The sequence below is a fragment of the Acinonyx jubatus genome, chromosome B1, assembly GCF_027475565.1.
Source record: "Acinonyx jubatus isolate Ajub_Pintada_27869175 chromosome B1, VMU_Ajub_asm_v1.0, whole genome shotgun sequence".
Lineage (NCBI taxonomy): Eukaryota > Metazoa > Chordata > Mammalia > Carnivora > Felidae > Acinonyx > Acinonyx jubatus.
This window is the reverse complement of record NC_069382.1, coordinates 116618112-116633880: the sequence shown is the minus strand read 5'-3', so window position 1 is coordinate 116633880 and position 15769 is coordinate 116618112. Positions and strand designations below refer to the sequence as shown.

Below are 15769 nucleotides of genomic sequence, written 5' to 3'. Positions count from 1 at the left end.
GAGTTTGTTCATATTTGTAAGATTATTCACCTACACACACATGCAGGATTTCCTAGAAAATGTTTGTTTTTGGCCTATCTAGAATTTATTTTTGTTTAAATGAGTGAGGTAGGAATCCAGATTTATTTTTTTCCAGGTGGCTAGCTGGTAGTCTGGAATGAAACATGCAGTAAACCATCTTTTCCCCACCGAGTTGGTGGTTACCATTATCAAACACTGAATTCTCATCCTTACTTGGGTGTACTGATGAACTCTACTCTGTTCCACTGCTCCATGTGTCTATTTCCATATCGTATCAAACTACTCTATGCTACTCTAATTTGGCATGATTACCAAATTAATAGTATATCATTTACTATTGGATAGGGTATTTCCTGGGGTCACTGAAGATGGATATTTCTTCTGTTTCTTTATTGCTTTCGTAGATGGGCTTAATATTTCGGCTATTTTTGTCTCCACCAACTGACTGAGGTCTGTAGTGATTAGCAAATCGATAAACTGTACCAGTGATCTTCTAGTTTCCACTGGTAATTGATTATTAAATTAGTGGCTGACGTTTTATTCTGAGTATTTATTTTGCTCAAGATGATAAATTATAATTTCCTCTTAGGTTCTTCACGAAGTCATTTTGTGTGCTAACAACATAAAACAGTATGCCTGCTTCACAGATTCCCAAGTAAGGCTAGGTAACAAAATAACTGAATCATTCAAAAAAATTTTGTTTTACTAATTCTTTATTTTTGAGAGAGAGAGACAGAGCATGAGTGGGGGAGGGGTAGAGAGAGAGGTAGACACAGAATCCCAAGCAGGCTCCAGGCTCCGAGCTGTCGGTACAGAGCCCGACATGGGGCTCAAACCCAAAAGCTGTGAAATCATGACCTGAGCTGAAGTCAGACACCTAACCGACTGAGCCACCCAATGTACCCTATAACTGAATCATTCAAATAACGTATTGATTCTTGGATACAGATTAATCTATATAAGACATCTGTTATATTTTTTTAGGCTTTTCCATTTTATTTATTTATTTATTTATTTATTTATTTAGTTAGTTAGTTAGTTAGTTAGTTAGTCAGTCAGTTAGTTTTTTAACTTAACAGATTGGTGTTCTTCCTGGTTCGCATTTTTATTTTATTTTTTTAACATTTTTATTTATTTTTGAGACAGAGAGAGACAGAGCATGAACAGGCGAGGGGCAGAGAGGGAGGGAGGCACAGAATCCAAAGCAGGCTCCAGGCTCCGAGCTGTCAGCACAGAGCCCGACGCAGGGCTCGAACTCACAGACCGCAAGATCATGACCTGGGCCGAAGTCGGATGCCCAACCGACTGAGCCACCCAGGCGCCCCAGGCTTTTCCATTTTAATTTTCATATACACAAACCAGTTAATTAGAGAAAAGCTGAATTGCACTAACCCTCTAAGCTAGTTCTATATACAGACACAGATTATAGTTTAATAAAAAGTTACACGATTGTGGGGTGCCAGGGTGGCTCAGTTGGTTAAGCAGCTGACTCTTGGTTTTGGCTCAGGTCATGATCTTGCATTTTGTGAGTTTGAGCCCTGCATCAGGCTCTGTGCTGGCAGTGTGAAGCTGCTTGGGATTCTCTCTGCCTCCCCCCCCTTCCTTTTTCTCTGTCCCTCCTCTGCTCATGCCTCTCTCTTTCTGTCTCAAAATAAATAAACTTAAAAAAAAAATTACACAATTGAAGAAATTTATAATGTATAATAATAGCACCTGAGAAGGTATATGTATCTTTAATCAAATTAAGCTATGAGTTACTTCTGCTTTATAATTCAAAGGGAAGATCTCATGTAATATATAGTTTTGTAGTTATTTGAGTGATAGCCACAATAGGACTATATTTAAAGAACAAGCCCATTGGGGCACCTGGGTGGCTCAGTAAGTTGAGCATGTGACTTCAGTTCAGGTCATGATCTCACGGTTTGTCAGTTTGAGGCCCACATCAGGCTCACTACTGTCAGTGCAGAGCCCGCTTCTGATCCTCTCTCCCCGTCTCTTTGCCCCTTCCCTGCTCATTCTCTCTCTCTCAAAAATAAACAAAACATTAGAAAAATAAATAAAAACAAGCCCATCACACACACAAACATGGCCCACATTCCCTAATACATTTGATACTATAATTTTGCTCTGAAGTGTTACATAAAATGCATCTTTAACTCTGATCAATCTGCAAACTGAAAAATGTCTCATAAGAAATCACATACCTCTGTGGTTAGTTGTGTGGCTCTTGATGTAACATGAAGATTCTTATTGTCTTCGGTAACAGCATTAACAAGGACACCAGATGTCAGGGAGATCTTCAAAGTTTGGTAGTTTTTAAATAGTTGTTCATTTTTCTCTTTCACTGATTTCAGGTCATGTTCCCATTCTTTAGTTATGGTAGCATTTCTTTCTTCAAACTCTGTAGATTCATTCATTATAGCCTATTGAATAGTAAAACACTATTATAACTCTAAAATGAATTACATATAAAAATACTATGAAAACTACTAGAATTCTAGGACAAGGCATATGCTGAAATTCATTATTTAGAACACTCTAGAACAGTACTTTAAAAGAATGTGAACATTCTTTGTGGTTTGCATCAGTTTCTAAAACTACAGAAGATGCTGGATATTGATGAGAATAAAAAATAAGGACTGGAGAGGATTCATATTGATTTGCAAGATGATAAACCTCACTTTATTAAGTCAGTGCTAACATTATGGAGAGGAATCTGCAAAACTGTACAGGTTAAAGTTATTATGTTTTATGACATTTGCTATTCAATTTTTTTAATGTTTATTTATCTTAGAGAGAGAGTGTATGCAAGCATGTATGCACGAGAGGGGCAAGGGGGGCAAAGGATCTGTCAGCACAGAGCCTGATGCAGGGCTCAAACTCATGAACCGGGAGATCATACCCTAAGCCAAAGTCAGATGCTTAACCGACTGTGCTCCTGTATTATGATATTTATAATGTCCTATATAAACATTAACTGACACGTAATAGCAGAGCATATTCAATAAACTCAACAGCAATCTATTTTCCAGTTTCATTTCAAATCTCAATGTTTATAGGGAAAATAGTTCACTGACTTTTGGTAATCTGAAAATCTTATATTTCTGTGCAGGAAATAATAGTCAATCAATACCTTTGCTAACTCTGAAATTACCCATATCTTTTTACTTCCTAATTGTTATGGGACGTATTTTTGCTCTCATCATGAATGCCTTATTGGTTTTATATATAACTTTGTGGCTTTAAGGCACTTCTATCAGACTTGGATGCTAACTTAGTTGTGTTCTTGCTGGCACCCTGGACTTTCCTGGGTTCTAGACTACTGGCCTCACACCATACGAAGTTATCATTTCCTATTCTCAGGGTGCTGGAAGAAGCCACATATCTATGCTCATCCACACAGTAGGAATCCCTACTTTCTACTCCCAACTAGGCCCTCAATATTAAAAGAAAAACACTGAATTATACGGGGATTATCTTAGCCAAATATTGGTTTTATATTTTTCCCTGTTGATTGTGGACTCTTCCCCCGCCCCCGCCCTGAAATAGCTCATACTATTCTGCTAGCTTGAGGTATTTAACAAATGGGAATGACTCTCCATAGGAAAACAGCTTTTGAAAATATTATCTATACTTCAGTGTGATTTAAGTACAGTTTCCAGATGAAATTAAAGTGTCAAAAAAGAACTGCCCAAACATATGAAATATGAAATTAATCTTAGAAGCTGTGATGTTTATCTAGCTCCCCTTGCTCCAGTTCCATGTACACAAGCAACTTTCTGATTACTGTGTATTTTACCAGGTATAGAGATAGGGATTACTTCAGAAAGCAGAATGAGGGGTGTCTGGGTGGCTCAGTCGGTTGAGCCAACTTCGGCTCAGGTCTTGATCTCATGGTCTGTGAGTTCAAGCCCGTGTTGGGCTCTGTGCTGACAGCTCAGAGCCTGGAGCCTGCTTCGGATTCTGTGTCTCCCTCTCTCTCTGCCCCTCCCCCGTTCATGCTCTGTCTCTCTCTGTCTCAAAAATAAACATTACAAAAATTAAAAAAAAAAAAAAGAAAGCAGAATGATATCCTCATCAATGGAAAGTACAACAAATTAACAAAAATGATCTTCAGCAATGTTGGTTCTTGTGAATCTATACACTGGAGCCAGTCACCTCGGGAACAGAGGTATAAACCATATCTCTGAACCTCAGAGTTGAAGGATCAGTGCATATGGTAGTGATACTGCCAACATGAAAAGCAAATGAGGCCTCCGCCAAGGAGTTGGCCAGGCTTGTCTATGGCATGACCACAGGTGCTGCCTGCAGCCCTGAAACAGGCTCATGTCTTACCCTGTCTGAGGCTACTGGGGGGAAAAGGCTCAATTCCTACAGAAGGAGTGAGAACTGAGAAAGGAAAGAGTATTCAAGATTTCATGAGTGGAAACTGATTATTACACCCCAAGATTTTATCCTTTTTTTTTTTTTAAAGTTTATTTTGAGAGGGAAAGCAAGCACAAGCAGGTAAGGAACAGTGGCGGCGGGGGTGGGGGGGGGGGGTGGTGGTGCAGATTCCCAAGCAGGCTCCGTGCTGTCAGTGCAGAGTCTGAGGTGGGACTCGAACTCACAAACCATGAGATCATGACCTGAGTGAAACCAAGAGTCGGATATTTAACCAACTAAGTCTCCCAAGCCTCCTAATTTTATCTTCCTTACAAGTGTCAGTTGATTATCTTTAATTATCTTAAAGAAGCATACATAACATATAAGAGGAAGAACATGTTTTACATAATTTTTTCCAAATAAAAAAATAAAGTATATACAAGTAAATTACAGAAAGCATACCTAAGATTAAGTTGTTCTAAGTCTTTTTTAAGAAAGAGGTGGAAAAATCAGAGCACACAACAAAAAAGAATGAGGTAGCACAAAAGAAAATCATTACTTACAATTATCTTGTTATTATAGAAGTTATTCACTTGACAAATCCTATCATTTTCTTTCTGGATGCCATTTTTAAGCTTTTCTGTATCAAAATGAGTATTCAACCATTCTTCCAAAAACTGGGTCATTTCTTTCCTATTACTTAGCACTTGTTGAAATTCAGCCTTTATGCAGTGGAAGTCATTTTCTGAAAGATCTTTGAGAATTTCCTGTGTGAAAAATAAGTATTTAATCACCTGGACATTAGGAAAGTTTTCACCTAAATATCATTTAGATATCATAAAGGGGGGAAAATACCTTACTGAACTTTCATTCTTAATATTTTGAAATAAATATAGTTCTAATTTATTCTAATTACATTAGAAATGTAATTCTAATTTAAAACTTTATTCTAGTGATTTGAATAATACATTTTTGGCAGTATAGGCCATCTAAGAGGAATGTCTGTGAATTCTGCCTGTTAGAATTAACTGTCAAAACTGTCTGTGACCAATAATCACAATATACGAAGTGCTTCTGCATGTAGCTTTCCTGTGCACTGAGGTCTCACATACGTGTTGGGAGTTGGATGCCAGCCTCACACTACTGGGTGAGAGCAAGGCACTCCATGTGGAGTTACTGCAATAAAAATGTTCCTGACTCCCAGCCACAGATCTAGGTTTAGAAAGCATTTGCAAACTTATTCTGGGGTTCTACGAATTCCCACTTGTTGGTACTAAATCTATTTCCTGTATCTGTGGAATCCTGAAAAAGGAGATTAGTCCATTATGTGACACTCTTTACATCTAGCCACTTGTCACCCTGCAACCTAGTTTTAATTTCTGGAAAATGAAAAATGGCTCTAAGCACATGGAAAGGTACCTTCTCTATGTGACATAAAGGCCTAAAATCTAATGAAACCATTTAAATAAATGATACCTCAATATGTAGATCCATATTCTGGCTCAATTTAAGGTCTGTTAATTCTCTGGATGGCACATCATAATCTTGTTGAAGGTGTTGTATTTTAATTAGCAGTTCATTTTGCTTTTCCACTTCATCAATAAAAAACACTTCAAACTTATTGATGGATTCATGGTGTTCTTCCTTTATCTTTGTAACATGGCTTAACACATACTTACAGAAAAACATTAAACAAATTGGGAAATGAACTTTTTATCACATTTAGAGGAAGTTTTAAACCCTCAAGACTAAGAGGTGGGATGGCATCTCTTGTTTATCTATATCCTCTGGTAAGTGAGGAAGAAAGAAAGTGCCTCTCTCTCTATCCCCAGTTTTCTCCTCTCAGTGTCTTGGGAGAAGAACTTCCAGACTTCAAGTTCCTTACTTCGGACTCCCTACTGGATACATCTCATAGATGTTCAACAATTACCTTACATTCAATGTTAAAATGTAACATAATCTCTTTCCCTAGAAACTCACCTTTCTCTACCAATCACCCATGTTTCCCAGCTAGAAGCCTGAGATTCATTTTCAACATCCTGTCCTGCATACCTTGATTGGGTAACCAACATGGGTATGCCAGCCTCAAGATGTACTTTCTACATGTAGTTAGATGTTTGGCATCAAGGTAACAATAATTTGAATGCCATGTGTTCCATGGACCTCTTGGATAAATTCTGGATATCTGATTGCCTGGATTTGTGGAAAAATTTCAGGGCCTGGGGCACCTGTGTAGCTCTGTTGGTTGAGCACCCAGCTCTTGATCTTGGCTCAGGTCATGCTCTCATGGTTAGTGGGATCAAGCCCTGTGTCAGGCTTTGCGCTAACAGTGTGGAGCCTGTTTGGTTTTCTCTCTCTCCCTCTCTTTCTCTGCCCTTTCTCTGCATGCACACACTGCCTCTTTCAAAATAAATAAACTTTAAAAAAAAAAAAAAAAAAAGGAGTATCAGGGCCTGAGAAGCAAACTATCTAGGAAAGACAAATACCAACTCCCTCCCTCCTTCCTCAGTCTTCCACTACTTCTTAACCTCTTACAATCTGGCCCTTCCTAACCACTCAACTAAAACTGCTCTGAGAAAGTCACCAATGAGCTCTATTATCAATCAACAACTTGAGGGCATCTGTTCGGTTCATATTCTGGCTGCGTGAAGTATCTGACACCCTTGACCACTTTATCTTTGACGTGTTGTCCTCTATTGACTTGAGCAACAGCACTTTTGCTTGATTTTTTTCTGTTCCTTTGACGTTTCCAGCCTCAAACCCACATGTTGCTGTCTTTTCTGCTACTGACTGGAAAATTTATCTTTTCTAGATCTCTCTTCTTATCCCATGGCTCTTATTCTTCTATTATGGTTTCTGGGTGACCTTACTCACATATGTTATATTATCTAGCAACTATAAGCTGATGAATTCCAAACCTTTATTTTTTTTTTTTGTTTATTTTGAGAGTGAGCAAGCACACGTGAGTGGGGGAGGGGCAGAAAGAGAGGGAGAAAAAGAACCCTGAGCAGGCTCTATGCCATCAGCACAGAGCCCAAAGTGGGGCTCGATCTCATGAACCGTGAGATCATGACCTGAGCCAAAATCTAGAGTCAGACGCTTAACCAACTAAGCCACACAGGCATCCCAAGCTGCTGAATATTTCTTTAATTTCTTTTGTCCTCCCCATCCCTGTGAATCTTTTTCTGGTAAAAGAGTCACCTATAGTATCTCATCTGACCACTGTAACTGCTTTTTGTCTCTTCTCTCTGCCACAAACTCATTGTTTTTCTATGGTGAAGTAGCTAAAATGGTATGATTGTGCTACTGCCACTACTTAAAATAACTGTCCAGTGGCTCTCCATCATCTGCAAAATGGACTGCAATCACTGTTGCTCAGTCCAGCTTCTACTGCAGTCTCACCTTCTGTGACTCTTTATCTGGTATGTCACACAATCTTCACGTACCTCTATCACCACACTTAGACTACCTGCTTATATATCTGCTTCATGCACTAGACCAGGAGATAACTGAGATGTTATTCCTACCTGTCTCCCGAGCACCTTGGCAGTATCCAGATTCACAGGGAGAGCTCAAGTTTTGTTGAATGAACAGGTCCTAGATGAATACTGGATTTTGCACATACTATGCTGAGACCCATATAACCCTTAATTTGGTAGTAAATACACTAAATAGCAAATATGCCAACTCCCAAAGTAGGACTTAGATATACTGATGTTAAAACCAATTATAGCAGTATTTACAAAGATATTACTAAGAAACGTGGTACCTGAAGTTTCTTCATGACTCTGTGGAATTCCATTGAACATCTCTGGTTTGCAGTAAGAAGTTTTTGAATTTGTTTGATTTGTGGATACGGAAGTGAGAGGTTTGCTCTCACTCTAATTGAAAGCTCTTTTTGGGTTTCAACTTCCTTCTCCAAGTCAAGGGATAGTCTATCTAAGCACTCATAATGATTATACATCTCTGAGTATCTCTTCAGAAGCTCCTAAGGAAAATTAGAATTCACTTAACAATTCATTCTAATGTAACAAAAATAGTCCTTGCCCTAGAATTTTAACAAAACTTATGCTTAATATTTTCTGTTATGCAGAAACAAATTAAGATGTTTGTGTTAAAAAAAGGGGGGAAGGAACTCTTATTGAATTTGGATTACAGAAATACTATTTAATTATTGTGAAAATTTAAAAATTTTAAATATAACACAGAAAACCAGAAACAATCCCTATTAACATTTTGATACATTTTCTTTTAGTTCTTTATGCATTCATGATTTAAATGACCATCTCAAAGTGTAAAAATAAATTTGAGTGAATTCAATCTAGTATATATTATAGTTCAAGACTGAGTGCTGGCTCATGTTCACAGCAGGCAGTGTGAGTTTGTAGATAAAACAAGTGATGAAAAATCGAACTAACTATTTGTCAGCTTGGTGCAGCCTCTCTACACATTTCTATTTCTCTGCCTAGAATCTGAGTTTTCGAACCTTTTATCAGTTAGAGTTCAGGTTCTATCTCTGCTACTTCCTGACTACAGATATCATTGAGCCATTTTCCCAAAAACAAAATAAAGACTACAATGAGTCCCACAAATTTTTCTAGGGGAAAGTAAATATGATATCCATATCTATGTAATCTATGAAATATACACAGACATTATAGCTTAAGGGAAATAAAATTATATTTGTAAAAATGTTTCTAAACTCAAATTCTAAACTTACACTTGATTTCATGTCCTGATTCTACCAACCTACTAGCTATATGACCTTGAGCAACTACTAAACTTCCTCTCCAAGCCTCAGTGTCTTTGTAAATGGAGCAATAAAACGTATCTCATGAGATAAAGAACTGATATAGTGCCTAGCATATGGTAGACACCCAACAAGCCTGGTCTGTAAGTTCAAATGATTAGAGGCCAAGCAGGGGACACACTGGTCAAAGCGCAGGTGGAAGAACACAGTAGTACATATTGCTACAGTCATGTAACAAATAACATGTTTAATTCAGGGTGCTAAATAATAAAACAAGGGGCTTCTGAAAATAATGAGCTTCCTTTTTAATAACTTAAGGAAAAGCTAGCTGTACATTCATTTCCTGCCTTTGGTCCTAGTATGAATCATGTTACAATTATGAAGCAGCACTGTGTAATCATTCATTTGTACTTTTAATAAATACATGTTCCATTAGGAATGTGCTAAGTGATATAGCCACACAAAACACACAACATCTTTAGGGATCTTGCATTCTAATTGGAACGAGACAGTAAATCCTGTTGGCTTTTCCCCTCAATATACATTTAGAATCCAAGCATTTCTCACTACTCCACTGATTCTTCTCTGGGCTGAGCCGCCATCAACTTTGCCTGGCTTATTGAAATTTTTCTCTCAGATGCTCTTCCTGCTTCCACTCTGTTTCCAACACAACAATCAGAGTCATCCCTCTAAAATGTAAGTCAGATAATGTCTCTCTCGTGGTCAGAACTTGTCAATAAATCTCCATCTCACTCAGACTAAAACCCAAAGATCTTTCAAGGCTGCACAGCCTCCATCTTCCTCATGAACTCTCGGACCTCATTTCTTATTAGCTTTCTCCCTTGTTGGATGTTCCTGGAACCCACCAGGCAGGCTTTTGCCTCAGGAGCTTTTACTTGCTATTTTCTCTTCTTATCCCGTTCTTCCCCCAGATAGCTATGTGGCTCAATCCTTTCTCTTTCGGGTATTTGCTCAAATATCATCTTTCCAGTGGGGCCTTAAAATCACCCCCCGCCCCCCCATTTTGTGTGTTTATGTACATACATATGCACATACTTGCACACCTATACTAGATTAGAAAGTTGAAAAAAACTTTGAGCACTATCTACTCATTCCCCAGAGGCTCCATTCTAGGCCTCTGGAAGGGTACCAATATTTATTTGTAATTTTAACATGGGACACTTACTTTTATCCTAGAGCACTTGTCTCTCAGCCTTTCTGTGAGGTGGTGTTTCCCATTACATGGTAACTTTTTTTCATATTTTACTACCTCTTTATGGTTCTGTTGGTCCTGTTTTGATACAAAGAAATAAACAAGGCGTCAACTATAACTACATTCACATTTAATGTCTATATACTTGTCCACTTACATTTTTTCACATCATTTCAATAATGGAATTATAAACTTGTAACTCAAAAACAAAGTGAAAAATGGTCAGAAAATGAGTAACAGTACCACTAAGTAGTAAGTGGCCTTGACTCACTAAGAAAAAATGTGGAAAAACCACATATTTTTTGGAGATAGGATTTATCCCCGTAACCATCACAACTGCAAATTAGATTTTAGGTTTATATCTGGTTCCTACTATTCCAAGTCTCCGAATTAGAATTAGTCTCTGAATTGCTGCCAAATAATATGCTACCAAAACCACCTGAAATATCTCTGTTCACTCTTCCCAGCTCCTTGGAATAGAAAATGCATATCCTGTTACATCTTGGACTTCTGATTCGAAGTACAACCTAAAACCTTTTCTCCCACTTATTTACTACAGTACTTAGAAGAATGATTGTTTAATAAATATTTGTTGAATGAATTAAATCTTCTTATAAAGGGCCCACATAACGATGATTCCCAAGGGTCTCATGTTTCTATTAATGTTGCAGATGACATGGTCTTCTGCTCTGTTGTTGAATTATGAGAATAAAAAAGATTTCTTACAGATTTCATATGATTTCTTATTTGTCTGAATTTTATGTTATTTTCTTGAGGGTTCAATTGGGCTTTTTAAGACATGTGATTCTAAACACCTATAGTCCTACTGGATGAACTTCTTTCCTCTGTGTATCTGGCCACTTCTCTAACTGAGGGACGAGACGAGCCTATGCCTAAAACTCTGTCATGTAGAGGCAGAGAAATGGCGCACTTACTCTTCTACAGATCTAGTCCTTCAAATATTTCTTCCTTAAGGATAATGCCATTTCCTGGTGAAAAAGCCCTTTTAAAAATTACGTTAAAGAAAATAGTCTGCTTTATGTAACAAATATTTTCTTAAAAATAAATAAAATGGCATTTTCTGAAAAATATTTTGGCTTCTTTTAAAACTGTATTTTCTTTTGTGTGAAAAATTATAGTAATAGTTTTCCCATTATCCTTCCCTGTATGTAGAAGTTTCCAAAAAGAAAAGAAAAAAAAAAAAACCCAAAACAAAAAACAAATCCCCAAGCCCCACAACAAAAAACCCAAATTGTTCCCCTTGTCAAGAAAGCTTGATTCTTACAGTTACTAGATAAGGAAGATTCTGAACTCACTCTAGCTATCATTTCTCTTAACGTTTCTCTGAATTGGTCTCTTTCCATTTTCAGAGAATCTTTTATCCTCCTTAGCTCATCTCTTTCCTCAGCTACAATTCTGAGTTCTTCAAGTCTTTTATGAAGTTTCCTGGTCAAGTGTAAGTTATCCACTTCCACACTTTGCATAGATAAAGTTTGGGCCTCAAACTGCTGCTTCAATCGTTCCATTCTGTTTATATTTTTATGGGTTTTATTGACATCTTCTTTCATTTTAAGAAGTTGAAGCTCTTTTTTCTGAAGTTCTTGTATCTTGAGATAATTATAAAACAAGTTAGAATGCAAAAAGAATTCCTGTGTCTATTTGTTATATATGTACATCTATTTCTATCTCTAAATATCTGTATTTATATTCTTTCTCATTCCCCAAGTGATTTTGGACACAGTTACTCCCCAAAGAACAAAATGACATGTACCTTTTTCTGTAATTCATCTTTAGATTTATTTAAACTCTTTTGAATATTTGAAATCTGAGTTGTCTTTTCTGAAACTCTCTGCCTGAATTTATCAATAGTTTCTTGGTATTCTTTCAAATGCATATAGGCAACTTTTAGTTCTTGTTGTGTTTCTAGATCCTTCATTATTAGAAGAAATTAAGAAATATTATGATGTAAAGGCACATTATCTTTTCTTAATGATGAACTGTTAAACAAAATCTTAAAAAATGCATGCTCCCAGTTAAAAACAAGCAGCACAGCACTCCCAAATGAGAGCAGTACAGAAGGCCATAAAGTCAAGTCCCTGTCTCCAGCCTCACCCATTGTAGCTAGGTTTCCTGGTGAACTCTGCCAACTGCTCTTTCTCTCATACCACTTGGACATCATTCTACATCACTATCACAGAAAGAGGGCCCTCTTCTCATGCTAAGTACTCCATCATACAGATGAACCTCACTTAGCCAGTGCCTTATTAGTGGACACTTGGACTGCTTCCAGACTTGTCAGCACAGACAACGTTGCAGTGAGCGCTGTTGTATTTCTGCCCAAATGTGTGAATATATTGGTAGGATAAATTCCTACAAAGCGGAATCACAGTAGCAGATATATACGCTGATAAATCTTTAATAAGGCATTGTCAAACTGTCTCCCTGAAAGTTTATAACATTTACAGTTTCACCAACAGTTATTATTTATTTCCAAAGAAGGAAGCTTCTTATACTAAAAACATGTTTATTGGACAGGTAGAAAGAGTCCAACTCACTCTAGCTATGGTTTTCTGTAGGTCTTCCTTGAGCTGGTCTCTCTCCAATTTCAGATTATCTCTTTCTTTCATTATAGATTTCATTTCTTCAAGGTTTTCATGAAGCTGCTGGGCCAAATTTAAGTTCTCCATTTCTATTTTATCCAGAGTTAAACTTTGGTCCTTGAATTGTTTCTTTAATCGCTCTATTTCAGACATTTTTTTCTGTGTCTCACTGACATCTTCCTTTAACTTAAAAAGTTGATGTTCATTTGCCTTAAGTTGCTGAATCTTAAGATAAGCATAATATAACATGTTAGGATACAGACAGTTTTTAAGGGAAGGATAAAAAATAGTTTCGAAATTAAGACAGTTTTCCCATGTCACTCATTAATATTTTGCATAATTCCACACAAAACTTATTTTCTTTTGAAATATAATATACATAAATACACTAATCTTAAGTGTATTGCTAAATTATTCTCCACATATGTATACATCTATATAATTACAACCCAGATTAAAATATCAAACATTTCTAGCACCCCTTAAGGTTCTGTGTGCCCCCTCCTAGAGTTAACCACTATTCTGAACTGTTTTCATCCTAGATGAGTCTTGCCTGCTTTTGAAGTTAAAAATCACGGGGCGCCTGGTTGGCTCAGTCGGTTAAGCGTCCGACTTTGGCTCAGGTCATGATCTCATAGTCCATGATCTTGCAGTCCGTGAGTTCGAGCCCCGCATCAGGCTCTGGGCTGACAGTTCAGAGCCTGGAGCCTGTTTCAGATTCTGTGTCTCCCTCTCTCTCTGACCCTCCCCCATTCATGCTCTGTCTCTGTCTCAAAAATAAATAAATGTTAAAAAAAAAATTAAGAAAAAGAACTGTCTTTAAAAAAAAAATCACAATGTATTTATCCATTTTCCTGTTGCCAGGCATTTCACTTGTTTTCCATTTTTTGCTGTTATGATTAGAACTATTATGAACATTATTGTACACAGCTTTATGTGAAAGTATGCACTCTTTTCTCTCAGGTACATATCCAAGAAATAGAAATACTGAGCCATAGGCAGGTGTATGTTCAGCATTAGTAAAAACTGTCAGGATGTTTTCAATGTGGTTAAACCATTTTACATCCCCATATGAGTTTAGGCACGAATAAATCAAATACCCAGGGGCACCTGGGTGGCTCAGTCGGTTAAGTGTCCAACTTCGGCTCAGGTCATGATCTCACGGTTCATGGGTTCGAGCCCCGCATTGGGCTCTGTGCTGACAGCTCAGAGCCTGGAGCCTGCTTCGGGTTCTGTGTCTCCCTTTCTCTGCCCCTCCCATGCTTGTTCTCGGTCTCTCTCTCTCAAAAATAAATAAACGTTAAAAAATATATAAATTAAATCAAATACCCAAACAAGCACCTTCTTCATACCTTTTCTTGTAATTTAGCGTTTGAATTTTCTAAATCCATTTGCATATTTGATATTTCATCTGTCTTCTCAGAAACAATGCCCCAGAGTTTATCAATAGTCTCCTGGCGCTCTTTCACATGCATGTGAGCAATTCTTAGTTCCTCTTGTTTTTCTAGGTCCTTTGTCATTAGAGAAATTTTAAGAATGGTGACATAGCTTAACATTAACTAGTATTTTTTTTTATAAAAGTGATATTTTCTTAGTAAAAATAATAAAACTATTACTTCTTAAGCTACATCTTAGATGTTAGAAAGTTACAAGCTTTCCCTTCATCCCTGTCCCTGTCCTCACCTCCCCACAACCTACTCCTACTTTCCAGAGGCAAATACATGATACATACACTATTCTACAGTTTGCTTTTCCCTCTAAGTTATTTGGGCTTCCAAATTAGAACATCCAAACCTATTTCATTTTTTTTTTTTAATTATGTTGCACAGTATTCTGACATACTGTTCATATTTACCCAGTTTCCTTCTGATGGATATTTAGATTGTTTCCTAATTTTTATTACAAATTGCTACAATGGACACCTTGTGGTGTGTGTGTGTTTGTGTATGTACATAAATATACATGTAGGATGAAGTCCACAAAGAAAATACTGCTAACAGAATTAAAAATTTTGAAGAACAGTACCAAATTACCCGCCTTTGTAAAAGGTTCCATCAGTTCACTCACATCAACAGTGCCACTCACATCAAAGCACGGTTCCCTGCTGTCAGAAAAACATACATTTACTCACCAGCAGAGGAAGAGTAACTTACTTTAGCTTCTTTTTCTCTGAGGCTTTCTCTGAGCTGGTCTCGCTCCATCCTAAGCATTCCCTCTGCTCTTCTTAGGCCATCTCTCTCCTCAGTAACACATTTTATTTCTTCAAGGTTTTCATGAAGTTTCTGACTCAGCCTTAACTTCTCAGTTTCGACAGTTTCCAGGGTTGAATTCTGGGTCTCTAATTGCTTCTTCAATTGCTCTGCTTGATACATATTTTCTCTGAGATCATTTTTTACCTTAAGAAGTTGACGTTCTTTCTCCTGAAGTTCTTGGATCTTAAGATAATCATATAATAAGTTAAGATATAGATTGATATTAATAAATAATACTTTCTTTTTTAAAAAATTTTTAATGTTTATTTATTTTTGAGAGAGAGAGAGAGCCAGTGCAAGCAGGGAGGGGCAGAAAGAGAGGGAGACATAGAATTTGAAGCAGGCTCCAGGCTTTTGGGCTGTCAGCACAGAGCCTGATGCAGGGCTTGAACCCACAAACTGTGAGATCATGACCTGAAGTCGGATGCTTAATCGACTGAGCCACCCAGGCACCCGATAAATAATACTTTCTAAATTAAGCAGGCAAATCTTTGTCTATGATTTTAGGCTAATTCATATCCTGTTTCATTACAAAAAAGACCTAATGTAAACTCTCAAATAAAAACCA

General features: G+C 37.3%; 1 protein-coding gene across 3 annotated transcripts in view; it reads right to left on the bottom strand.

The window, feature by feature from the left end:
- The window catches only part of CENPE (centromere protein E), a 79826-nt gene that overhangs the window by 16507 nt on the left and 47550 nt on the right, over window positions 1-15769 (bottom strand). The window contains exons 36-45 of one of the 3 annotated variants that reach the window (XM_027061724.2): window positions 15103-15384; window positions 14302-14460; window positions 12905-13174; window positions 12121-12279; window positions 11666-11956; window positions 10323-10427; window positions 8156-8374; window positions 5863-6060; window positions 4950-5153; window positions 2226-2444 (exon numbers count right to left, since the gene is read on the bottom strand). In XM_027061724.2, coding sequence (XP_026917525.2) covers window positions 2226-2444; window positions 4950-5153; window positions 5863-6060; window positions 8156-8374; window positions 10323-10427; window positions 11666-11956; window positions 12121-12279; window positions 12905-13174; window positions 14302-14460; window positions 15103-15384 — 2106 coding nt within the window. The remainder of the gene's footprint in view (window positions 1-2225; window positions 2445-4949; window positions 5154-5862; window positions 6061-8155; window positions 8375-10322; window positions 10428-11665; window positions 11957-12120; window positions 12280-12904; window positions 13175-14301; window positions 14461-15102; window positions 15385-15769) is intronic. The other 2 variants (XM_027061741.2, XM_027061750.2) reach the window with 2 other exon arrangements.